A 26287-nucleotide genomic window follows, 5' to 3' on the forward strand; every position below is an offset into this window, starting at 1 on the left:
AAAAAGCCCAATATACAAAAAAAAAAAACCCACTCTCTGGTGACAACAATCAATCAAATAATAATCTTTCCAGGTATTTTCCCCACAACAACCCTGCAAGGCAGGCAGGGAAAACATGACCCACATGGAGCAAGATTTTTTTGGGTGGGGGGAGGAGGGGTGTGGGCAAGGGTGAGACTCCCTGCTCCTGTCTCAGGGTAACAAGGCTGTGACTTGTGGGAGCCACAGAGGATGGGCTTTGTAATATAAGAAAGCGCACGTTCATTAGCCAGTGCAACAGTACTACAAAAGTCATGTTTCAAGTATCACAAAGTCCATTCCTCTTGAGAGCCAGAGGATGGGCTTTGTAATACAAGAAAGCCCATGTTTGTTAGCTAGTGCAACAGTACTACAAAAACTATGGTTCAAGTATCACAAAGTCCATCCACTTGAGAGCCACAGCAGATGGGCTTTGTAATAGTTCAAGTGTTACAACGTCCAAGTATTACAAAGTCCATTCTCTTGAGCCAGAGGATGGGCTTTGTAATACTTCAAGTGTTACGATGTCCAAGTATGGTTTCAAGTATCAAAGTCCATTCCTCTTGAGAGTCACAGCAGATGGACTTTTGTAATACTGGAAACATGGTTTTTGTAATGCTGTTGCACTGGCTAGTTAACATGGGTTTTGTTGTGCTTTAAAGTCCATCCTCTGTGGCTCTCATGGCGAGGGCTAATAGCTGCACCCCAAAAGCCCTCGTTCCCTTCCCTGCCTTGGTTTCGGTTGGTGGGCAGGGAGGACCTGGACCCCCTGCTCCAACTCCCAGCACCCTAATGCACCACTTGAAGGCCCAGTGCCGGCCAGGGAGCATGGGTTTTGTAGTCCCAACCCCTTTCAGAGGCAGAGTTGGGCCTGGAACGTTGGCGTTGCCTCATGGGTCTGCCACCAACCTTCCTGCCTAAATAAACCTAAATTTTATTTTAGAAAGATTTATGGTTTTAGGGTAGGTCCGGCGGCTCCAGGGGTGGCACCGCTTCTGGGCTCCAAAAATCCCCGTCAGGGGCTCAATAAGGGGTCCCTCGCCATGCCATAGGCCTCTGCTGGGAAGCATGGGACTTGGAGTCCAGGCCACCAGCAGATACCGAGTCGGGTAAGGAAAGGTTGGCTTAAATTATAACGGATCGGGCGTTACGGAGCCCTGCCCGTTCAAAAGGAAAACTTATTTTTCATCTCAAAAATCCTATTTTTTTTCGCTTCGGGAGCGGCGTGGAATGGAGGCTGCCACCGTCGTTGCCGTGGCAACCATGGCGGCCGCAGCCCGGGCAAGATGGCCGCCGAAGCACGCGTGCTAGGGAAAAAAACTTTGGGCGTGCCGCTCTGGGCCGCTTGCCACGCACACTCGGTGGTACGGGAAACGGGTGGGAGGGGGAGAGAGATCGGCATTGCAAAGCCGAGGCACCCATGCGCCCTCGCGGCATCCTGGACGCTGGGTGGAGAGCGTTCGCCGAGGCCGCCAAACTCGAGGCGTGCGCGGCCTAGGAGCATGCGTGATCTCAAGCAAATGGCCGCGGGGAGGGAGTGAGGGAAGGAAGACGGCCGCTCCACGCGCTTGCGCGCTGCCTCAAGCACACACACACACCCCGTCCCCGTTGTGAAAGCAGGACGTTTCCTAGTTGGGATCCTTTAAAAAACAAAAAAACACATGCGCACTGACGATTGGTGGCCGGAGTTTCTTTTTCCCCACCCCGCGCATGCGCGGGGCTTGTGTCCTCGCCTTCGGCCCTCACCGCGCACGCTCAGAACCGGCCGGGCCCCTCTCGGGCGGGGCGTCGTCGCCAGTGCGGCGGCGGCGCGCGAGCGCGAAGAGAGGGCAAGAAGGTGTGTGTGGTGAAGGGGGGAGGCGGGAGAAGGCGGTTAGTGCGCGTGCGCACTACAGGCTGGGTTGCAGCAGGCAGCGGCGGCGGCGGTTGAGTTTGCGGGCGGGTGAGTCGCTGAGGTGGGGAGGAGGAAGGGGGTCACGTGAGGGGGCGAAGCGGGCCGGTGGTGGGGAGGGCGGGAAAAAGGGGTCGCCCGCGGGCTCGAGCACGCCCCCGAGGCGTCACCGCGTGGCGGCCGCCTCGGACCGGCAGGCAGGAGAAGGAGGAAGACCCGCCGCCGCCGCCTCGTGTGGTGCGGAGCAAGGCTGGGCCTGCTCTGAGGCGGCCGCCCCCTCGACTGAGTCACAGGGAGGGCGCCCCCTCGCGCCCTGAAGGAGGGGAAGAGGAGGAGGAGTCCCTCTACGTGTGCTGGCTGATGGGCCGTGTAGTCCCTCAGGGCCTCCGGGGAGGGGGTAAAAGGAGGGGAGTCGGTGCAGCCACCACACCTGAGAGAGGGGAGGGGGGAAGGAAGGGGAGGGGTTGCCCTCGGGGATCTTGGAGGGGAGGGGCGAACTCTGGTCTTAGTGTGGGGTCGCCTAAAGGAAGCCTGTCCTAGGTTGAACCCTTGGGGGTGCCTGGATTTGTGTGTGGGGAGGGTCTGGACTGGGGCGGTCTTTGGGAGAGAGGGAGTGGAGGGGAGCCTTGATCTTCCTGGGAGGGAGATCGCCTAAAGGAACCCTTTGGGGGCTGGGGTGCCTGGATTTGTGGTTGGGAGTCTTTGGGAGGGGAAGACCTGGTCTTCCTGGGAGGGGAGGGTCATCTAAAGGGAGAGTGTCCTGGCCTGAACTCTGGGGGGTGTACCTGGATTTGGGGTGAGGGGAGGGAGGGAGCCTTGGACTTCCTGGGGGGTCACCTAAAGGGAGCCTTTCCTGGGCTGAACTGTAGCAGGTGCCTGAATTTGAGGGGGTCCCTGGGCAGGGAGTTGGGAGGAGGGCCCTGATTGGAGGCACCCCCCTCCCCTCTAAAATTCATTGGGGAAAAGCGACTCTGCGGGCAAGGAAGGGAGCTGGGGGGGGGCTCAAAGCCAACCCCTCCGCCTCCCAGACTCAAATTATTGACTGAATACACACAGGCATTTTAAACCAGCTTCTTCCCCCCCATTTCCCCCCTCTTTTTGTGGTTTGGTTGTGGCTTGTGCAAACCCCAAAATAGGCAAATTCCGTGGCCGAGCTGGTTTGTGTGACCTCAGTCTTCTTTGGGGGGGAGAGAAAAAGCACATGATTGCCCTTTAAAGGGAAGGCCCACCAAGCCCCTCCCCTGATGAGGAATGCAAGTTTTTTTTTGGAGGGCTTTGCATATTTGGGAAGGTGGCTTTTCTTTTTCTTTTGCAACTTGGGGAATCAACCCACTGGGGGGGTGACTTTTGTGAGGGAAATGGGAATGCAGAGGGTGGATGGAAACGAAACAACTTGCAATGGCTTGACTGGACAGCAGCGGAAAAAGATGGAAGAAAGAAAGGCTGGTGAAAAGACACCCCAAAAAAGGGGCAACAGTTGGATTTGAGCTTTTTATCCCTGGATGATGGGTTTTCAATCGAGGGTGGATGAGCTTGGCTACTTTTAAGACCTGTGGGATTTCAACCCCTAGAATTCCCCAGCTGACATGGTCAGCTGGGAATTCTGGGAGTTAATATCGCAGGTCTTAAAAATAACCAATTTACCCACCTGGTTTTAAATGTTGAAATTAGGCTTGTCTGCCCCTCTCCCATGGGATTCCCCCTGGATGGGGGTTTGTTCTGCGTGCAGCCTTGGCAGAGTTCTCCTTTTTGATGCCAGTTACCTAGATTGCTACCTAGAGAAGGTGAGGGGTGTGATTGAGCAACCTGAAAAGGGGGGTAGGTATCAGCTTTTGCTTCCGTGGTAGCCCACTTTCGGGGTGGTGGGTTTGGGGTTTGCTTATGTTAGTGGCTTTCCTTCCTCCCGGATAGATGGCCTTGGGGCCATTTGAGGGGGGGGGGGGAAAGCAGAGACCTCATGCTGGATTTGAACTCAGAGCAGGCTTTTAGGCATGGGAGAATCTGTTCAGATGCCAGGAGTCTTGTGGAGGGGGGAACCCCTGTGCAAAAGCCACTCTTAAGGGAGACATTTATCACCCCCTAAGAATTGGGGACGTAGCAGCTTAGATGGAAAGCGGGGGGGGGTCCCTTCCTCCTAAAAGTAGCTGCTCCCTTCCTCCTCCTCACCCCCCAAAAGCCGGTCACGTGGTGTGTGGTGTGGAGCCTGTCTCTCCGCAGTGGCAGCTTAGCTGAATCATGCTTGGGGTTGGCAAGAGCCGAGGGGAGGCTCCATGCGGGCCGGAGGGGCTACCTGATTCTTTCTCCTTCCAGTAAAGTGGGTGCAAACTTCCTGCCTCCTTTGGCCAGCTCCCTCCTCCTCCCTTCCCCTTTGGCTCCTCATGTGGTAGTGGCAGCCGCCGCCGGGCCTCACTGGTGCCCCCAACTGCTGCCACCACCTGCACTGCTTATGGGCCTTTTGAGGAGCCACTGTAAGTCTGCAATGACGGTTAATCAATGACCCGGACAGGTTTGCAGTGGGAGAGGAGACTCCCAGTTGCTCTCTTGCAAGGAGGTGGGCAGGATAATGATCAGACTTGGTGGGGGGAGGCTCCTTGGCGTGGCAGGTGAGGGGTGTGTGGAAGAAGGAGCCAGCAGCAGCTATGTCTGTAGCCACCACCACCTCATGCTGTCTGGGGCTTTGTCTTAATGCTAGGCTGCCTCCCTGGGAAGGGAAGCGGGTTTTTCCAGCTCTGATGTATGTTGGGGAGGGCTTGGAGAGCCGCCCTGCCCTTTTTGTGTGCCCCTCTTGAGAGCAGCAGCCCACTCTGGAGGGCAAGCGGATCCTGGAGATCTGCCTTGGGAGGAAGAGTAGGTCAGAGAATATGCCTGGGGTTCAGTTCTTCCTTTCCAGGTCTGCTTTTATTCACCCCAAACACATGGGAAGATTGGGTTTGGGGTGCTGAGGAATGGGCGGGGGGGCTTCTACCATCGGTGTAATATATTTAGGCCTTTAAAGCCTTAAGGGAAGATTGTTTGCTCCACGAAGGAATTATTCGATTTGCATGTTGGCAAGGTGGATTGTTTTTTCTTTTTGGGGAATGAGTGAAATGAGCTCTTTGAGGCTTAAAGTCTCAGTCTTTGCTAAACCTAAGTTAGAAGTTTATTTTTAAAAACAAACAAACAAACATAGGCTGACTCCAAAAATGAGCTTTTTCTCAAATCTGGTTGGCTTCCTCCTCCTCTTCCCTTAAAACTGCACCTTTTGGAAGAATATTTTGACTGAAGTTGCTCCTTTGGATTCATTCTGGGCCTTGAAACGTATATGATCCCCGGGCCTTGGAAGCTGTAAAGAGCAGGAGATCCCAAAATAGAGCATGGAGGATCCATGCAGCAGAAGGTGTGGTCGAAGTCGCCTGGCTTGATCTTGGCTAAATCTTGGGCTCAGGTCGGCATGGGAAGCAAACTTCTGCAGGCTTATTGCTGTGTGAATGGAGAGGCTTGCAGGCCAGAGAAAGTTAGTAGACGGAATAAATGTTGAGAGAGAGATTCTCGTTTCATCCAGGTGGTAGTTGGCTCCAAGGTGCTTTTTCAAAAGGCAGCTGCACTACGGGTAGTCCTTGACCTTACAACAAGGTACATTTAGTGACCGGTCAAAAGTTTAAGAACAGCACCGAAAAAACATGTGACTTACGACTGTTTTTCACATATAACAGCCGTCGTGGCATCCCCGTGATCAGAATTCAAGCCGCTTGGCACAACTGACTTGTATTTTTGATGGGTGCAGTGTCCTGGGGGAGGGGTCACATGGTTCCTCTTTTGTGACCTTCCGAGAGGCAAAATCTATGCCGGACTCAATGACCATGTGACTAAACTTAACCACAGTGGCAAGAAAGGTAAAATTGGGGTGAAACCTAACAAATATTTCACTTAACAGAAAGGTGGTGCTCAGTTGTGCTTGAAGATTACCTGTACTTATGTGTATATGGATGTATAAAAATTGGGAGGAAGGTTGTAAAACGGGGCAAAATTCCCTTAAATGCCTCGCTTTTAACAAATTTGGGGCTCCATTATGGTCGTAAGTCAAGGACTACCTCTGTGGCTTTTTTAGCAGATGGGTTTTTTTTTTAAGTATATGCAGTAGTAATGAGATGGCCTGGAGGCCACTGTTGAAATCCTGAAAATGATCAGTAGTGCTGGAAAAAGAAAGTTTTTAGGAGAAGACATTAGTTTTTGGGCTCTGGTTTTGCTCGACTAAAAAGATATCAAATTAGCGGTTTGTCTTGGCCACTTCCTTTGGATGGGTTAAAAATGAGAGGCAGTGCTAAAAATTTACCTTGACTCAAATTTGGGCTCTGTTTTGTCTCTTGTTTCCATAGTTCCCATTCTAAAAGCATGCTGGGACGTCTGCTTAAGACAGAGGTCTCCAAACTTGGCAATTTTAAGACTTGTGGACTTCAGCTCCCCAGAATTGCTGGCTGGGGAATTCTGAGAGTTGAAGTCCACAAGTCCTAAAGTTGCCAAGTTTGGGGACCCTGGCTTAACTCAACAGGCTCTCCCTGCCCCTTACCCCAAATAGCCCAGCATCAGCTGTGTGGGCAGGATTTCAGATGTAACAAATCAACAGAATTGGAAGGGACCTTGCAGGTCATCTAGTCCAACCCCTCCCTGCTCAAGCAGGAGACCCTACACCATTTCTGACAGATGGCAGTCCAATCTCTTCTCAAAAGCCTCCATTAATCACGCTCACACAACTTCCGAAGGCAACTTCTGTTCCTTAGAACAGAGGTGTTCAACGTTTGGCCACTTTTAAGTCCTGTGAACTTCAACTCCCAGAATCTTCCAGCCATCAGTTCTGGGGAGTTGAAGCCCACATGACTTAAAAGTGGCAAAGGTTGGACATCTCTGTCTCAGAAGATACAAGAACTTGTATGCTTTGGATTGAAAGGGTTGTAAACCAAATAGGGCTGAGCTAGGAAGTAGGTTGGCTGGTACGTTGTGAGTCTCGTGTTTTTGGCAGTGCTTAAATTTGGAAAATTGATGAGAGATTTCAATGGCCCTTGGCACAAAGCCTTTTTAAAAGACATGTGGATGTAGAACATAGAATAATAGGACTGGAAGGAACTTTGGAGGTCCTCTAGTCCAGCCCAGGCCAAGGTAGGAGACCCTATAGTATCATTCTGGCCAAACAGCTGTCTATAGTCTTTTTCTTGAAAACTTCCATTGATTGGAGCCCCCACAATATCTGGAGGGAAGCTGTTCCACTGATTTAATTGCTAGGAAATTCCTCCTTCCTTCCAGGTTGCTTCTCTTCTTGATGAGTTTCTACCGGTTGCTTCCTGTTCTGTCTTCTAGTGCTTTAGAGAATAAATTGACCCCCACCCCCCGCTTCTTTGGAGCAGCACCTCAAATACTTCAATCAGAATAGAGCTGGAAGGGACCTTGGAGGTCTTCTAGTCCAACCCTTCAGCTCAGGCAGGAGAACCTATACAATCTCAGACAAGTGACTTCTTTTATTTAAAAAAAGATGTTTTTATTTTTATAACAAAAAAAAAATCTTTCTGTTCAGTGTGTCGGTTGGGTACATATATCTTGTGCGCATAGTAACATCATACATATTTATAATGGATAATTGAGTTACAGTAAGAAAGAATATGAAATATAATTTTGAAAGACAATGTTAATGACAATACAACAATTGATAAATGTGATATAAAATACTGATTAGAATGGCTATAAATGTAAATAAGTGACTCTTAAAAACCAAAAATCTTCCAGTGATGGGGCACCCACAACTTCTGGTGGCAAGTTGTTCCCCTGGTTAAATTGTTCTTGCTGTTAGGAAATTTCTCCTTAATTCCAGGTTGCTTCTCTCCTTGATTAATTTCTACCCATCCCTTTCTCGTCCTGCTTTGGGGAATAAGGTGGACCCCCTCCTCATTGTGGCAGCCCTCAAATACTTGAACACTGCTATCCTGTCCCTCCTTTGTCCTTCTCTTCTTAGTCTAAGATGCACCCCATTCCCTCAACCATTCATGATACAGTTAAACTTGCCAAGACCCTTTAATCCAGGGGTCTACAATCTTGGCAACTTTAAGACTGGTGGATTTCAACTCCCAGAATTCCCCATTCAACCATGCCTGGTTTGGTTTTGTTTTTCCCTCCTACTCCCCAGAGTGGAGAGATTGCAGAGGAAGAGATTACATAGAGAGTAAGCAGGCAGAGTTGAAGTCTTAGCGAAGCTGGCTAGGGGAATTCTGGGAGTCGAAGTCCACCAGTCTTAAAAGTTGCCAAGGCTGGAGACCCCCCTGTTTTAATCTGTCTCAATGCATCATCCTGTCTTCCCAGTTCTGGGAGCAACAGATGTGCTTGCCATGTGCCAACCAGCGGGTGTGGAAACTTTACGTGGGCGTGTAGAGGCCTTGAGCATTGCATTCTCCCTCTGGCAGGGTTTGTTTTCCGTCTTCCAAGCTTGACCAGCCAGCCAACGTGTGCTCACACCTTCTACCTACTTCCGTCTTAACCTTTCTGTCCTCCTCTTCCCCCCCCAGCGGTTTCTACAACACCTGATCCACCATGGCTGATGACCTGGACTTCGAGACCGGCGATGCCGGTGCCTCCGCCACCTTCCCCATGCAGTGCTCCGCCCTCCGGAAGAACGGCTTCGTGGTGCTCAAGGGACGTCCTTGCAAGATTGTGGAGATGTCCACTTCGAAGACGGGCAAGCACGGCCACGCCAAAGTAAGGGGCAGGGGTGTGTGTCTCTGTCATCTGTGGCAGGAGGGAAAGGAGGATATCTTGGGGAAACTCCCAGTGGCGTGTGGGTTTGCGTGCGCCCGACAGGTGTCGAGCGGGGTTTTCCCCTTGCTGCTTTGTGTGTGTGTGTATGTGTGTTGTGTAGGTCCCATTGTGCAGCTCGCCAGACGGAGGAGGAGAATGACCAGCATCCTGGGTCTCTGACCGTTTTTCCTTGCAGACGTTTCATGACCCTACTAGGGAACATCACTGCTAGAGGGGGAGAGGAGGACGACAACTGTGAGGTCCTTGGTGCTCTCTGAGCTGGGCTGGTTTTCTTGCAGACATCTCATGACCCAACTAGGGAACATCATCAGTGTTAGGAGGGAGTGGGGTTTGCAGAGAGGAGGAGAAAAAAGGAGGAGGATTGTCGGGTCCTTGGGGCTTTCTACACATTTCTTGTAGACATTTCATGACCCAAGTAGGTAACATCATCCATGATGATAGTGGAATTTGCAGACAAGAAGAGGAAGAATTATTACCTCCTTTATTCATTAAACATGAAACTCAGTCAACTGAACATTTTAAAATGTATCACAAATATTGACTGGCGCTAGTGGTTGATACGGGTTGCTGCCAGCATCCTAGCTATCAACCAAGTATCTTCTTAAAATTATTACTAAATAATTATTTTTTATTCATTAAAATGAAACTCAGTCAACTGACCATTTTAAAATGTATCACAAATATTCACTGGTGCTGTTGGTTGATACGGGTTGCTGCCAGGTATCAAGATTATTTATTTCCTTGGATCCTTCTATACATTTCCTGTAGACGTTTCATGACCCAACTAGGGAACATCATCATTGCTAGAACAGGAAGGGGGGTTAACCAGCATGGTTGATGTTCCCTAGCTGGGTCATGAAATGCCTGCAAGCAAACCACCAAGCTCAGTGAGACCACTAAGGAGCCCCTGCTCCCAGCAGTTCAACCCTGAGCTACAAATATTCCCTTGATGCCATTTTTCTGCTTGGCATAGGAGATGCCCCTCTGGTTTTTTTTTCTACCTGCCCACAATGTCCGATGCCACTTAGGAGGCCTGGATATTTCACACACACACACACACACACATACCCCGCAATCTTTGTCGGTCTTTTTGACTACAATTGTCGCTCCTTTCTGAGCCGAGCCTTCCTTCGCTTTACGGAGCTGGCTAGGAAGGCTCAGGTCAATGTGCAGTTAGCAAAAATACAAATTAAAATTGCTGTATTCTGCAAGGGAAATTAAAAAAATAAAATCTTCCCCAGCCCCCATTAAGTTCTGACAATGGGATGTTGGGTACAAGAGTTTGGTACCCCAGAATGGATCAGAATGGAGCCATTCAAAGTTACCTGTCTCTTCATTAATCTTCCTGGCCTGGATGATCCATGATAGTCCTGGGCAATTCTTTCCAAGTTACAGGGGGGGAAAGCGTGACTTACGACCGTTTGGTCACATTTAATGCCCGTCGCAGTGTCTCCACAGTCGGATCAATAATTCGGACGCTTGGCACAGCCGACTCGAATTTAGGACGGTTGCAGCATCCTGGGGTCGCGTGATCCTCTCTTGCGACCGTCTGACAAGCCAAGCCAATGGGGAAAGCAGGGTTCACTTAACAACCATGTGACTCATTTAACAACGGCAGGAATTCGTGTTAACTGTGGCAAGGAAAGGCATTGAAATGGGGCCAAATTCAACTCTCTTTGCACAGCCTCAGAAAGGTTGGGCTGAATATGTGGTTGTAAGGTGAGAACTACCTGTAATCCACTGAACAACTAATTGGGTAGGGGGGTTTCTTGTGACTACAATGGTCATTAACTGTGAAAAAACGGTCGTAAGTCAGTTTTGCTAGAGGCGGAGTCACTAAAGGAGTCGAGGATTATTCCAATAAAGAGTCTCTCCAGAGACCAGAAGCCAAATTTTAATTTCTTACCCCCAGAACACCCAAGCACGTCTGGCCCACCTTCAATGCTAGAGATATCCAGGTAGTCCTTGACTTATAACCGTTCGTTTAGCAACGGTTCAAAGTTAACGACGGCACTGAAAAAAGCAACTTGGGACCGCTTGTTCACACTTAACGACCGTTGCAGTGTTCCCCATGGGAAGATGATTTACCTTCAGGTGCTTGACCACTGGTTCGCCTTTAGGACGGTCGCAGTGTCCCAGCAACCTTCTGATGGAGAAAGCCAGATCGGCTTAATGACCGTGCTATTAATTTAGCAACTGCAGCGACTACCGTGTTTCTCAGAAAATAAGGCCGGGCCTTATTTTCTTTTGACCCCTGATTTAACAGCTAGGCTGTCTTTTCGGGGGTGACTTAATTTCTCCCCCACCCTCTCCTAGAGCGCCCTGTGGGCAGCCACGCCTCGCCACCAGCCGCTCCTAACGGCCGATCATGGAGCGTTGAGAGCTCCTTACCCCTGCCAAGCGCCTTTGCTGCAGACCTGGGTATGGTGCTGGGCGCAGACCAGGTCAGCGGGTGGGTAGCGGTGGCATGGATGTCGGCCTCGGTGGCGGTGGGGCACTTTGCATCGTGCCTGATGCTGTTGCTTTCCCTTCTGCCCGTGCGCTGCCGCGTTTGGAGTGCGGCAACGTTTCAGCTGCTTCTCGGGCGGGGAAGCCATAGCTTCCATGGTTCCCGCCGGTGCTGGCGCCTCTCTCACCAGTGCTGACTCCAACAACAGGAGCAGCGGTGAGACAGACCCCGCTGCCAATGAGAACCGCCTGCCCTCCCGCAGGGGCATCGATTTGATTGACGGCAGCTGTGTCGACAAGGTCCTGCAAGTTGGTGAGTCTTTCGGGGTTGGGTAGGTGGAAGTGGCGGAGGGAGGGTGATGCGATCATTTCTTCCCCCCCCCCATGCCTCGCTTTGCTTCCCACCCAAGAGCTTCAGGTCATGGTCTCGTCCCTTGTATGGTCGGGCGCTCTCCTCTTGCTCCAGCCACCCAAAACTCCCCTGTGGACCTTTCCCCCCTCTTTAAGATTTCTTTACTCTCATTCCCTCCATCAGTTCCCTAAGAATACAGACTAGCCGGGCAGCTTCCTCCCCACCCCTCCCAGTAGTTTTAAAAAGGGAACCATCTATCCACTTTGCCCTTCGAGCAGAGGCAAACCTTCCAATCCAAACAGAAGAGAAAGGGAATCATCCTACAGATCCTTAGCACCAAGCTTCCCAGAGGATTCTCCCAAAGGATCCACCCCAAAGGAGGATTCAGCCCCTTAAATGCACTCCCCTCCTTTGGGGGGAATCCTCTGATGAATCCTCCTTTGGGGTGAATCCTCTGAGGCGTGGCTGCCCGTGGGGTGCTCCTAATGGCAAGTTCCCCCCGCCCCCCCAATTTCACATGTTTTAAACTAGGCCTAAATTTGGGGGGAGGGGCTTAATTTCACCTTATGCCTAGAAATGCTGGGTCTTCCTATGGGGGGGCGTATTGTTGGAGAAACACAGTAGCTTAACAAAAACGGGTCAGGAAAGGGTGCAAAAACGGGACGCAAAACTTCCCTGAACAAATTCCTCGCTGAGCCAACATAAATGCTGAGCTCAGTTGGGGTCGTAAAGTCAAAGACTAGCTCTTATCAAAGAAAGCCAGAATGTATTAAGGCTGTTTAACAGCTCCAGTTGGACCCGTCACAATAATCATGCAGAATGAATATTGCTTTTGTTCCAACCCAACCCAGAAATCCCCCGTGCATTTTAAAAATTAAAAGCCCCATTTTTTAAAAACATACGCCAGGAGCCTTGAGAGTCCTTTCCACTTTATCCTGCCTGACATACAGACTATCCTGTTTCCCAGAAAATATGACCTACTGTGTAAGTAAGTCCTAGCTTGATTTATTACACGTGAGCCCAATATAAGCCCTACCCCCAAAATAAACCCTAATTAAGATTCCCGCCCACTCCAGAGTGGATGGGTAAAGATTAAGTTAGGGTGCGGATTGGGTATGTGTGGAGCTGCCCTACCACTTACCTTTGGACAGTTGTCGCCAGGCCTCGCACACCCCAACACCTGCCTTGCTGGCCCATTTCTTCTGCAGCTTGCAAGGCTGGCTAGGCTTTCCTGAAGGCCTCTGGAGCTGAGAACAAAGTTCTGGATTGGTCCGGAGTTATTGGTGGTTATCAGCTGCCGAGGCCTTCAGGAAAGCCTTGCTGGCTGCAGAAGAAGGACTTCTGGAAGGAGGCTGGGGGCAACGGACACAAGTGAGATTAGTCCATGGAGGACGTCCCCTGAAAACAAGACCTGGTGCCTTTTTTTGGTGGCCACAATATATACATACATACATACATGTGTGTGTGTGTGTGTGTGTCTTTAAAAGCACAACTATAATGACGTGGGAAAATACTCGAACAAAGCTGAATACCAGACATGTAAGTACCCGCGAAAACTTAAGAAAACGTGTGTGTGTGTATATGTATGTATGTATATATATATATGTATATGTTATATGTATTTATGTATGTCTAGGTGTGTTCGGGTCTTTTCCCGTGTAAGATTAAGAGTATCTTGGCGATGTTTCGGCAAGGTCCCACTCGCCATCCTCAGGCTGGGGGGGGGGGCGCTGGTGTGCTGGGCTGGTTGGCTGTGCTGCTGCCTCTTAATTGGTTGATGGAGTTGATGTTGGTATAATGGGCTAATCAGAAATGAACTCCACAAGAAAAGATTCCTACTAGACCAAACCAACAGAGATCTACTCACACTCCATCTCAAACTCAGCAACAAAATTCACTCAGCACTGTGGGACAAATCCAAACAACTAGCTTTCTGGAGAGCTGAAACAGAAACCTCCCACAAGACAGACACACACACCAAGAAACTCCACAGACTAGAGAAACGCCAGAAACCCAACCCTTCCCCACAACAACACATGAAACAAACAGTACACAACATATCAGACAGAACCCTCACCATAGCAGAAACCAATGTCTTTTCCAAAGGATTCAACTTTGCAGTTGCCCCCAAATGCATCCCCACTGAAAACATATGCGGAGTTGAAGCTAGCCTAACCAAAATCAGCCCAGATGCAGTGAACAAAATCAGACTTGAAGTCACCAACGTCCTCTGCTCCAGCAACCCACCCAGAAGCAACTTACACAGAGAAGAACAAAAAGCACTCACCAACCTGAGGAAAGACAGCAACATAGTCATTCTCCCAGCAGACAAAGGCAACACCACAGTCGTAATGAACACATCTGTCAGCCTTCAAGATCATCTACTACTGCTTTGCATCTTTCGGCTGCCATAAGTAACGGGGGAGGAGGGGGGACAAGTATGGGAAGCGAGCTGGAGGTGGTAAAACTTAGCATTGTATAAACTGAGGAGAGGGGAGAGTGCATTCTTGCTTAGGTTTCTATTTCTTGCTTAGCTTTCTTTTCTCTGCGCAGCTGCAAACCTTTATCAAAGTATGCCAAGGTCAGGACAGAAACTTCATCACCACCTGAAGATGTCCACATGATGATATTCACAACTTTTAATTGGAAGAACCATTTGAACTATTGGGGGTGGGAACATTTCCATCACTTTGTATATGTGATTTACGCGCCTGTTTCCTCAGATTCAGAATCTTGTTGCTACCACTTCATTTCCAGTAAAAGACATCTTTTCTCTAATTAAAAGAGTAAGTATTTATTTCTTGGATTTTGAATGGAGCACCAGCTGACAACATCGGACTACCACTGCAAACTATCCAACCTACTCCAAGACCCCGCTTACAAACCTCTAAATACCGACCCCACCACCTACCTAGAAAAAAACCACCAAATCCAAAATAAAAGTGTCTCCCATCAGTGAAGAGATCCAGCAGAGAAACATCCTCAGAGAAAAATCATCCAGATGCCCTAAGCTCTATGGCCTCCCCAAGATACACAAAGAAGGAATACCACTCAGACCCATAGTCAGCTCCATAGGCTCACCTCTACAGAATCTTGCCAGATTCCTCACCAAACAACTCCAGCCATACACAGAATCCATCACCTCACACGTACAAAACTCCTTCCACTTCATAGAAACAAACAAAACCTACAACCCAGCGACCTACTCGTGAGCTTTGATGTCGTATCCCTCTTCACCCAAGTACCCATCAAAGAAGCCTTGACAGCCATCCAAAACAAATACAACCCCCCTCAAACACATCCTAGATCTGACCAACCACTGCCTAACCAACACTTACTTCATCCACAGTGGACAAAGATACAAACAGATAGAAGGAGCACCCATGGGATCACCCCTCTCACCCATCATCGCTAACCTATACATGGAACACGTTGAAACCAACGCTCTAGACAAATCCGAACACAAACCCAAACTCTGGCTGAGATATGTAGATGACACTTTTGTAATTTGGCCACACGGGAAAGAAAAACTGGACAACTTCCTCACACATCTTAACAACCTACACCCCACAATACAATTCACCATGGAAACAAACCAACAACCAACTTCCCTTCCTCGATGTCCTAATTTACAAAAAACCCAATGCCTCCCTAGGACACACCATCTACCGGAAAAATAACACACACCAACTGCTACCTAAATGCACAATCCCATCACCACCCTGCACAGATCAACTCCATAGCCAAGACACTCATCTCCAGAACCAAACGCCTAGCTGACAAAGGCCACCTGAGAACAGAACAACACACCCTCACTTCTGTATTACTTTCCAACGGATTCCAAAGAAACACAATTACCAACCTAATCCAAAGAGAGATAACCCCCAAAAACCAAGACACAGAACAAGACAACGGTATCGCACTCCTCCCCTACATCAAAGGCACCACAGACAAAATCAGCAAAATTCTCCACAAACACAATATCAAGACAGCCTTCGGCACTGACCAAAAAATAGCCAACATCCTAAGAAATCCCAAAGACAGGAAGAAGGCGGAGCCTCCTTGCTGACAGACCGTAGATCGCAACTCTCTGCGGCTGTGGTCTGTGCTCTTTTGTTGGAGAGCCCCGGAGGGGCGGCGGGGTAAGGGGAAGCCGCAAGCCAGGTTGAGGAGAGCCACATCTCCCCTCTTGGGCTTGGTCTTTTTCCCCCGAAGACGACTGCAGCGGTGGTTTAAAATGGCCACCCCGAAGAGGAGGACTCAGCTGGATTAAGATTTGTGCAGGAGGGAAGAAAGGGGTGGATAACATCTGAACCGAGACAATTGGGCGATGCAACTAAACAAAAGGGGAAAGAAAGATATTAAGAAAGAGGGGGATATAAATTGGAATGAGTAAAGATATGGGGAAAGAGGGGAGGAGAAGCAGTAAGAAGCAGGCACATGAAATAAAGAAATACAAAAATAGTAAAATGTTGAAAAGAAATTGTTTTTTCAGAGAATGGTTGATGAATTAAAAGGGGATTCTGCAGGGTCACAAGGGGTAATAAGAATATTCTGCAATTAAAAATATTTAGAAAATAGGGTAACATAGATATTGATAACTCTTATTAAAAATTAAGGGGAAAATATGCTGCGGAATCTAAATGAAAAGATGTAATGATTATTATTGTAACTTCTTAAAAATAATGGTTTATTGGGAATCAAGATGAGGGAATAAAGGTATATTTTAACCACTGAGGTGTCACACTGAAAGCAGTAAAAGGGGGGAAACCTATACTTGTTTTTTTCTTTAGTGTTAAAATTTGTATTAATTTAGAATTTATAAAAAGAATGTGTAATGGAAAGGGAATATGACAGACTAAGCCAACTAAATAAGTCAATATAGACTATTAAAAGCAAGGAGAGACATTGGCAACCTATTATTATTATTATTAGGCAAACACATATTGTTTATATTTTCAAAATAAATATTAAAGGATTATATTTGAAATAATTGAAATGAAACAAAAAGATGTTGCGATTGAGATCAATGAAAGAGGCTAGAATTAATGTGTTTGTTTCTCTCCTTACTGAAAATTTGGAATGGAAAAGGTAATAATAGACTTAAGTATGCATATATGAATGTATAATTGTCATATTTGTATGTAAAGGTGATGACCCGGAAATATATTGTCCACTAAAGAGATTTTTGTTTTTATGTGAAAAGCAATAAAATTTGTTAAAAAAAAAAAAGAAATCCCAAAGACAAGATCCAGCTAGAAAACCAAGGAGTTTATGAAATACCATGCAACAATTGCCCAGCCACATACATTGGACAAACCAACAGGAGAATAAATGCACACATCACAGAACACAAAAACACAGTCAGAAAAGAAAAATATACTTCCTCCCACTTCCAGCACCTTAAAGCCACAGGACATGAAATTAATTTTGAAGGAACCAAATTAATATCCAACACTGAACACTCCAGCAAGAGAATAATCAGGGAAGCCATCGAAATAGAGAAACACCCCCATAACATGAATAAACGGGATGATACCTCCCGCCTACCAGACATCTGGAAACTAGCCCTCACCAACAAATGAGTCCCAGCCATGAAAACCAACACCAGACCCAAAACAACACGGGACGCCACTGCCAATCCCCCTCATCAGACCCAGGCCCAAACCCATCCTATAAACGAAGGACAGCCACCATCCAGAAACAAGACCACGGCTGCTTCGCCAGCTGTCGCACCCCCGACCCCAAAACCAAACAAGCTGACATACACCAAGAACACAGACCCAGACCCCAAACTCGAAGCCAGACCAAAACCCAGAAGGCTACATCACAGCCACCCGCTCAGGATATCACAGCAGAAAACTCAGGAAATTACACCACAAGAACTCAAGAAGTTGCAACACAGCAAACGACCCAGGAATTCATAGCACGAGACCAAGGATACCACAGCAATAAAACTCACAAGGTCACCACACAACCCATTACCCAAGCTGTAACAACACAGGAGGCTAATGGAAAAAAGATCACTACAAAACAAATGACCCAGGAGATTAAAGCACAAGATCCAGGATATCTCCACAACAAAACTCACAAGGCCATCACACAGCCCATTATACCAACATCAACTCCATCAACCAATCAAGAGGTTGGCATAGGCAACCAGCCCAGCACACCAGCCCCCCCAACCAGTATTTATAGAGAGACGGCAGCTCCGATCACACACTGCTTGCGCTGGCACAAAGCCAAAAGCACCAGCCTGAGGATGGCGAGTGGGATCTCGCCGAAACATCACCAAGATACTCTTAATCTTACACAGGAAAAGACCGGAACACACCTAGACCTACATACCTGTACACATGAAAATCTACGAAAACAAATGTATGTATATGTATGTGTGTGTGTGTGTGTGTGTGTGTGTGTATTTTATATATATATATATATATGAATATAAATATAAGTATAAATATAAATAAAAGACAGGGTCTTATTTTAGGGGAAACACAGTAATATATAAATACATAATTTGGGCATCTGGCCACACGCTGAAATTCCTTCTGCTGGTGATGCCTGGCTTCATCTGTTTGTTTTTGTGGAGTTTGGACATTTTAAGGTTTGGACAGAACCAAAATCTTCAATATCTATCCATCCATCCATCCATCTATCTATCTGTCGGAGTTGTGAGTGTACCACATGTGTGTTGCGAATGCTGCTGCTGCCAAAATGTTCCAGGAGGTTGAGGAATTATTTTTTACAAAGAGATAAGCAACCAGTCCAAAACTTGGAATATGCAGCGAGAATAAGCCTTCAAACAGCAATCTGCTGATTTGAACTCAGTTCTCTCTGTTTTAAGCCAGGCTTTCTTCTCCCCAGTGGACTACAGGCTGCTTGTCTGCCTCTTTGTGTCTGTCTGTCTGAGGACCTACACATACCCATTCTTCCAAGTCTCTTAAGATGGGGAGGGGGGGTGCTATAGAGCCCCTCCAGGGCTGAGTTGGGTGGTTAAGTTTAATAAATACTTTTTATTTATTCAATTTCTATAGCTGCCCAGCTCAATTACTCCAGGCAGCTTACAATTTTACAAATTAACAATGAAAATGCTGAAAACTTCCTAAAACATTTTTTTAAACCCCAGAAATTATTAATATTGCTCATTTTAGGGACCCCCCAAAAAAAAAATGCTGGTGCCACCAAAGCTGGGAAAATCAGCTTTGAACAAGAGGGCCAGCCTTTCAGAGCCCCCAAGAGCTACTTTGAATAACCCTTGGCTGCTTGGAAACGTTCCCTTCTTTTCAGAGATAATCTTTTATTGTTCTTTTAAGAAGTTTGAAATCCTTGGAGGAGAAGCAAGTGGGACTGGGGAAGCTGTCTGGACTCTCCGTCCCGTCCCCCCAGTCCTATTGTGGGGTGGTAGACAAGATGGCCCCAGACAAGTATTTCCCAACCTCATGAACTTTTAAGATGTGTCAACTGCTGAAATGCCTGAAATGTATATTCATTATGGAATTTATTTACTGACTTTTTATCTCCTATCCAAGGATTCTGGGGGCGGGGGGGCAGCTTATAATGCAAATACAATTTTTAAAAACCATTAAAATCATCCATTGTAAAATAACACACCATGAGAACGCAAGGTGTCAAAAGAAGGAAGCCGGATGCACGCAGGGAGGGCGGAGGTGGGATGAAGTTCCTAGGAATGGAGAGTGCCCCCGGGAGAGGGAAGCCCCGCCAACCCTTCAGGGTGGGGTGGAGAAGATTGGAGCAGGGCAGCAGAGATGGGGTGCCCTGTTGTTGGAAAGGGGCTCCCTTAAGCTGTTTTGCCAGGCAGGGCTGCTGCTTCCTCCTCCTCCTCTGCAAACCCCCCTCCCTTCTAGCACTGATGATGTTCCCTTGTTGGGTCATGAAACATCTGCAAGAAAACAACCAAGCACAGAGAGCAGCAAGGACCCAACAGTCCTTTTCCTCCTCTTCCTCCTCCTCCTCCTCCTCATCTCCAGAAACCCAGCTCCCTTCTCGCACTGATGATGATACCTAGTTGGGTCATGAAATGTCTATAAGAAATCAACCAAGTTCAGAAAGCAACAAGGACCCCTCAGTCCTGCACCGCCACCTATTCCTTCTCCTCAGTGCAAACTCCACCCTCTTATAGCACTGATGATGTTACCTAGGTGGGTCTGCAAGAAAACCACCAATTTCAGAGAAAATGAAGAACCCTGCAGTCCTCCCTCCTCTCCTTCTCTCCTCCCAATTCCCTTCTAGCACTGAAGAAGCTGCCTGGTTGGGTCATGAAACACCTGCAAGGAAAACAACCAAGCATGGAGGGCACCAAGGACCCCACAGCCCTTTTCTTCCTCTCCCCCCTCACATCATGCTAAGGCCGTTCTCTCCCTCCGCTGCACTCCTAGGTGCATCTTGTCGGCATAGACATCTTCACTGGGAAAAAATACGAAGATATCTGCCCTTCCACTCACAACATGGATGTGCCCAACATCAAGAGAAATGACTTCCAGGTAGGCCGTGTGTGTGTGTGTGTGCGCGCGCGCGTGCTTGTGGTCAGCAAGTGTCTGTTGGTTTGGTTATCAAATTTACAAAGCACGCCCGTTTCACGAACACGTCTCTGGCAGCGTAGTACAAGGGTCAAATTGTCTCCATTGTTGCATCGTCGTCGTGGGTTTGAGGCCACACTGCCCTTCCTTGGGGATGTCGTTTCTCCACAGATTGGAGAGCTGCTTATGATGTCTCCATTCTCATGGGGAAGGTAGCAGTTGGTCAGAATATCGGAATAACAGAATTGGAAGGGACCCTGGAGGTCGTCTTGTCCAACCCCCTGCTTAGGCAGGAAACCCTATATCATCTCAGACAAATAGCTGCCCAGTCTCTTCTTAACAACCTCCAGTGATGGAGCACCCACAACTTCTGGTGGCAAGGAGTTCCCCTGGTTAATTGTTCCCACTGGCAGGACATTTCTCTTTAATTCCAGGTTGCTTCTCTCCTTCCTTCGTTTCCATCCTTTGCTGCTTGTCCTGCCTTCGAATAGAATAGAAGAAGCGAAAAGAGAAAATAATAAGATTAGAATAAGAATAGAATAAGAATAGAGAATAGAAATAGAAGATAATAGAAAAGAGAATATAGAATAAGAAAAGAATTAGAAGAGAAAGTAGAATAGAATAAAAATAGAATAGAATAAACAGAGTTGGAAGGGACCTTGGAGGTCTTCTAGTTCCACTCCCTGGAGGTTTAGGCAGGAAACCCTATACCACTTCAGACAAATGGTTATCCAACATCTTAAAAAGTTCCAGTGTTGGAGCATTCACAACTTCTGGAGGGAAGCTGTTCCATGGATTAATTGTTCCTTCCCTCCTTGATTAGTTTCCACTCATTGCTTCCTGTCCTGCCTTGAGGTGCTTTGAAAAATAAGTTGACCCCCTCTTCTTTGGAGCAGCCCCTCAAATACTGGAAGGCTGCTCTCCTGTCTCCTCTGGTCCTTCTTCTCTTCCCTAGACTATCCAGGCCCAGTTCCTGCAACCGTTCATCATATGTTTTAGCCTCCGGTCTCCTCATCATCCTGGTTTCCCTGCACTCTTTCTAGAAAAAGACTGCAGAGAAGATTGGTCAGTCAAGCCAGACCACATTGGGAGGCTGTTGTAGGCCAGGCTAAAAAGCCAAACTCATCCATGCCTAATACCACCTTTCTTGTAAAGTTAACTGCAGAAGAATCTGGCACCCCTCCCTCCCTTTACTTCAATGCCAACTATGGAGGGGCCTGTCTGAGACGCTTTCTCAGATTACACCTGTAGCCCAGACTCAGGTCTTCCTGGCTACTTTTGAACCTGGCCAGGTTGGGGGCAGCTGGACCTTACAGGGCAGTGTTGCAGTGGCCAGGTGTTCCAGCAGAGAAGGGCCTCTCCTAGCCCTATCAGGTGATCCTGGGAGCCAGGTAGAAGCCATAGATTAGCTTTTTACACCATCAACCTTGGCAAGTTGACTTGGAACTCCCAGAAATTCCACAGCCAAGCAAATCTTTTTACCGATATTCAGCCTGATGGGAGAAGAAATATGTTTAGACTCCCTTCATTACGTATTTTTGATTGGGTAACTTCCTTAATAGACGGAGGGAATGTGGTCGACGTAATATATCTTGACTTCAACAAAGTGAAAAAAAAAACATGATGAATTAAAAAAACAGGTTAAATATAGACTAGATGGCATAAGAATTAAATCGGAAACTGGTACACTGGCGGGGGGGGGATTCTGGGAGTTGAAGTCCACCCATTTTAAGTTGCCAAAATTGAGAAAAGGGGTGTTTTAGATAACTGTACGACCTCCCCCCCTTGCTCCTGGCTGACAGGTGTGGCTGGTTCGAATCATGCCCAGGGGGGCGTTTTTCCCAAGAGAGAGGAGCCTTTGGAAGCTCCTTCGGGAAACCCCGGCGCAGGCGAGGTGACCTCTGTGCTCACCCTCCTCTTCCTCTTGCAGCTTATTGGGATCCAGGATGGCTACCTTTCTCTGCTCCAGGACAGCGGGGATGTCCGGGAGGATCTGCGTCTCCCTGAGGGAGACCTGGGCAAGGAGATCGAACAGAAATATGACAGCGGAGAAGAAATACTGGTAAGGGGCGGCCCTTCAGGCTGTGTTTGATTTGTTTCCTTTATTTAGTGTGTTTTGTTTTATTTACATATCTATCAGTCTATATCTATATACATACATCTATATATCTCTATCTTTATCAATATATATATGTATGTATGTATGCATATGTATATATGTTGTGGCTCGGAGGTTTGAGCCTTCTCTGTTAGAGGACGAAGACTTAGACAATGAGGAAGAGGAGGATTTGGCTTTGAGGTTTGAGCCTACTTTGTTAGTGGATGAAGACTTGGACAATGAAGAAGAGGAGGATTTGGCTCTGAGGTTTGAGCCTGCTTTGTTAGAGGATTTGGAGTTGCCTTCCTCCCCAGGACTTTCCTCTTCTGCAAGACCTTCCTCCCTGATTGTACCTCAGGTGTCGGCAGATAACCAGGAGAGCGTATCAGAGCCTCTGACTGAAGATCAAGCTGAGGAATGCTGGCTTGATGAGAGGCAACGGCGCAGGCAAAGTGTGAGCTGCAACGCAGAAAGAAAGGACGAATCAGAGACTGAGATGAGGGACTCACACGCCCCACAGGGAATAATAGTGGGTGTGTTCGCTCTGGGAACTTGTTCGGGACAACGTGTTACTTAGAGAAGCTTCAGAAGTATACTGTGTACGGTGACAGCTTGTGATTTATATTCCTGCTTTCTTGTCGGACTTGGCAGACAGCTTGTGTGAGACTGCCAAGAACTTTTATCAGCTCAAGGAATTTAACCCTGTAATTACTGGACTTGCTTGTTTGTATTCGGTTGGAAATTTGGACTTCTCACCTTGTTGGTACAGGTGAGACATAACATATATATATATATACACACACACACACTCTATGTCTATCTGTCCGTCTATATATCGATGTGTATATATATATATGCGAAATGCCCCTCACGCATCATCACAAAATCTCCACAACCGTAAAGCCGACAAACTTGGAAATTTGGCACCTATGTTCCTCACACAAGCAGAGGAGTTTCAATTTCACAGCAGCACCAAGCAGCTTTAGGACAGAACAGTTGAGCTAAACCATGTAGTGAAACATGGGGATCCAGCTTATATGTGTCAGGGTTAGGGTTAGCTATATAAAAATACACACACGCATGGGTAATCCCTGGCTTACAATAGTTTGTTTAGTGACCAAAGTTACAGCAGCACTGAAAGTCTTGACTTAAGACCATTGTGTTATGATGTGTACAGAATAACCCTTGAGTAACAAGGATATGCACATGGAAACATTTATGAGAGTAGTTATGAATAATTATTCAGCCACACACAGCTGCACTGAACTGAGTTAAAGTTTAAGAAATAGCACAGTCCAATAAATGGTCCAGGTCATATATGTTTTACAGTCCAAAGAATAACCAATTACAGTCTTCTTACCAGTTGCCTTTGTCATATCCAGTAAACAAAAATATCAAAGTATAAGCACAGCATAAATACAACAGTCTCAGAGTCAAACTGAGATAGCAACAGAATGTCAGAGAGAACAAAATGTCAGAGAGAGCAAGCCATGATCTCTAGCTCCCTCTTATGGCAATTGACAATACAATCAACCAATTGGAACATAGTACAAATCAATACAGTAACATTGTCTTAAAGCTACAAACATACATTGTTGGTATATACTGTATATTGCCAACCCAACTAATTGGTGGACAGATTCCTAACACATAGTTCACACTTAACGACTATAGCGGCGTCCCCATGGTGCTGCACATTCAGACGCTGGGAACCAACTTGCATTTATAACGGTTGCCTTGGTCACGTGAGATTTTCCCCCTTTTGCAGCCTTCCGACAAGCAGAGTCCACAAGGCAGCCGGACTCCCTTAGCGACCCCATGACTCAATGATGGCTGCGATGCCATTAAGAACGGTGGCCAGAAAGGCCATAAAATCGTCCCAGAAACTCTTCTTCCCAAGGTCTCCTCCCTTAGAAAACTGCCGATCAATAACCTTGGCAGCTGGAAGGCGGGTGGATTCCAACTCCCAGAATTCTCCCAGCCAGCCTCCAATGGGGAGAGGAGCTGGCAGCAGGCTGGGGGATTCCCATCCTCCTTCCCGCTGCCACGATTGAGCAGAAAGAGAAAATCCAGCCCTGGAAGATTTCTAACCCTCCAGGTCTCGGGGTGGGGTGGGGGTGTTAGGGAAGTCCTTGCTTTTTGGCGGGGGGCAGGAAGACCCCCCAGTTTTTCCTCCTTCCAACCTACTCTCTTCCTCCTCCCTCCCCTCCAGATCACCGTTCTGTCTGCAATGACTGAGGAAGCTGCTGTCGCCATCAAAGCCATGGCTAAATAAAGGAACCACAGGTGAGTCCAGGTACGGACGGGGAAGGGGTGGTGATGGCCTTTGGGGTCCTTTTTTTCCCCCTGGGGGCTTTTTAACACCCTTTCCCCCTCCCCTGCAGGCAACAGCCGCAGCCGCAACAAACTTGTAATGAACCAGAGAGGAATCGCAACCCACAAAAAGACTGTCAGATTGGGCTCCAAACCACTCAAAATCTTGGGTTTTTTTTCTTTGTCGTCTTCTCTTTCTCCTTCCCTTCCTTTGAAACGAAACAAACAACCCCCTTCCCTCCCCTCCCTTTGAATCCTCTCTGTTCCTCCCTTCTGAATTAAAAGAAAACCAAGCTTTTTATTTTGTGGTCTTTTAAAAAAAGGAAAAACGAACACATACCGAGGCAAGAGAAAATAAAATAAAAATCCCTCCCTTCCTTCCCCAATTCCCCCCTCCCAAGAGCTGGATGCTGATGTCATCCTCATCATATCCATCATTTTTTTCCCTTGTTTTGACCCCTTCCTCTGCCCTGCTTCGTTGCCCCCCATCCCTTCCTCCTCTTTCTCCGTGGTGCTTAGTCACACTACAACCATTTATTTTTGTGTGTGTGTGTGTTCCTGGCAAAGAGAAAATTTGCACTTAAAAAGACAAAAAAAGGAGAAATATTTAAATTGCTGGAAGGAAAGGAGAAGGAAGGAAAGGAAAGGAAAGGAAAGAAAAGATAAAACCATCGCGAGAGACTTTTTGGTTCTTCCTCTTTCTGTGTCCCCCCGCGTTGTCATTTTCATCCTCCTTTCAAGGAGAGAGGGCAGAATTAGGGGAGGGGGTGTCTGTGAAAGCTACCCCCTTTCTCATCCCTCTGCTCCCCCTCCCAGCTGAGCAAACGCCCCAGTGGGCTGCCACACCTTTCCTCCTCCAGCCCTCCATCAAAAGTCTTTGTTCCTCCATGAATGTTTCTCTTGAGGGTTGACAGCGGTATGTATGGGGGGCGGGTTTGGGGGCTGTTTTTATTTTTGTTGTCTCCCCCCCCCCCCTTCTCCACCTGTCTGCTGGGTGGTTGCAACAGGTTTTGGTCCCTTCTCTGTGCTGGGAGGTTAAGCACCGAAGTGGGGTGTTTTTTTTGGGGGGGGGGGAATTCCCACTCTGGTTGATGAGCTTGCTTAAATCCCCCCCCTCCTCCTCCTTGCTGGAGCCCCCTTTTGTCTGCAAGAATGGGACAGGAGGGGTGGGGGGCTGGAATGACAGGGACTTGCCCTCCCTCCAGCGGAGTATATAGGGGCAGGGTTACTCTGGTCCCTGTCAATCATGTTGGATTTCATTCCCTCTCCCTCTGAGACCCTCCCTCATTCTATGGGGTTAGCATCTCCCTCCTCCCCCTCGTCGCGCTGGGTAAACCACCCAAAAAGCTGTTTTCAGGTTAGGGAATCTTTGTTTGGGGGGGTGGGGATGGGAGGGAGAAAGTGGGGGGGGGGTGTAAACCATCTAGAAACCCCTTCCCTTCCTTTTGAACTGTCTCCTTCGTTCATATTTACTCTCCTTTGCTGTTCCCAGGTCAAGCTGTGGCCCCCCCACTTCTCCTCCCCTCCACCCTGTTAATCCAACCCATTTGTTAATGCACCTCAATAAAAAAAAAACCAAGTTTAATATGAAAAAGCTCTGGTTGTGTGTCATTGCGGGGTATGTGTGTGTTGTCTCTCTCACAAGCGGGGGAGAAGCCTTGCCCTGGCCAGGGGGAGGGTCTGCTCAAGAGACCCAAGGGTGGAGGAGGAGGGGGGGTGCCTCCTTCAGAAATGGGGTAAGTGGGAATTGCCAAGAGAGAAGGTCAAAGTAGCAGCTACGGGGGAGTCCTTGACTTAACGGCCACCATATATGTAGCTGTGAGCCGCCCCAGAGTTCCCTGACGGTA

At 47.9% G+C, this 26287-nt stretch overlaps 1 protein-coding gene across 1 annotated transcript; it reads left to right on the forward strand.

Moving 5' to 3' along the window:
• Positions 1–1826: 1826 nt before the first annotated feature.
• On the forward strand, positions 1827–26034 carry LOC113452540 (eukaryotic translation initiation factor 5A-1). Its single transcript, XM_087918360.1, has 6 exons — positions 1827–1960; positions 8437–8626; positions 19889–19993; positions 21960–22091; positions 24340–24413; positions 24512–26034. The coding sequence occupies exons 2-5, from the start codon at positions 8462–8464 to the stop codon at positions 24400–24402; spliced, it is 465 nt and encodes a 154-aa protein (XP_087774486.1). The 5' UTR covers positions 1827–1960; positions 8437–8461; the 3' UTR covers positions 24403–24413; positions 24512–26034.
• The last annotated feature ends 253 nt before the right edge of the window (positions 26035–26287 follow it).

This window comes from Pseudonaja textilis, chromosome Z, assembly GCF_049901715.1.
Source record: "Pseudonaja textilis isolate UNSWEBS1 chromosome Z, rPseTex1.2, whole genome shotgun sequence".
Classification (NCBI taxonomy): domain Eukaryota; kingdom Metazoa; phylum Chordata; class Lepidosauria; order Squamata; family Elapidae; genus Pseudonaja; species Pseudonaja textilis.

Bases quoted from the DNA above. Each gene is read 5' to 3' on its own strand.
- LOC113452540 (XM_087918360.1), top strand. From the start codon at position 8,462: ATGGCTGATGACCTGGACTTCGAGACCGGCGATGCCGGTGCCTCCGCC. The intron at 8,627-19,888 runs GTAAGGGGCAGG...CTGCACTCCTAG, and splicing joins GCAAGCACGGCCACGCCAAA to GTGCATCTTGTCGGCATAGA. The intron at 22,092-24,339 runs GTAAGGGGCGGC...CCTCCCCTCCAG, and splicing joins ACAGCGGAGAAGAAATACTG to ATCACCGTTCTGTCTGCAAT.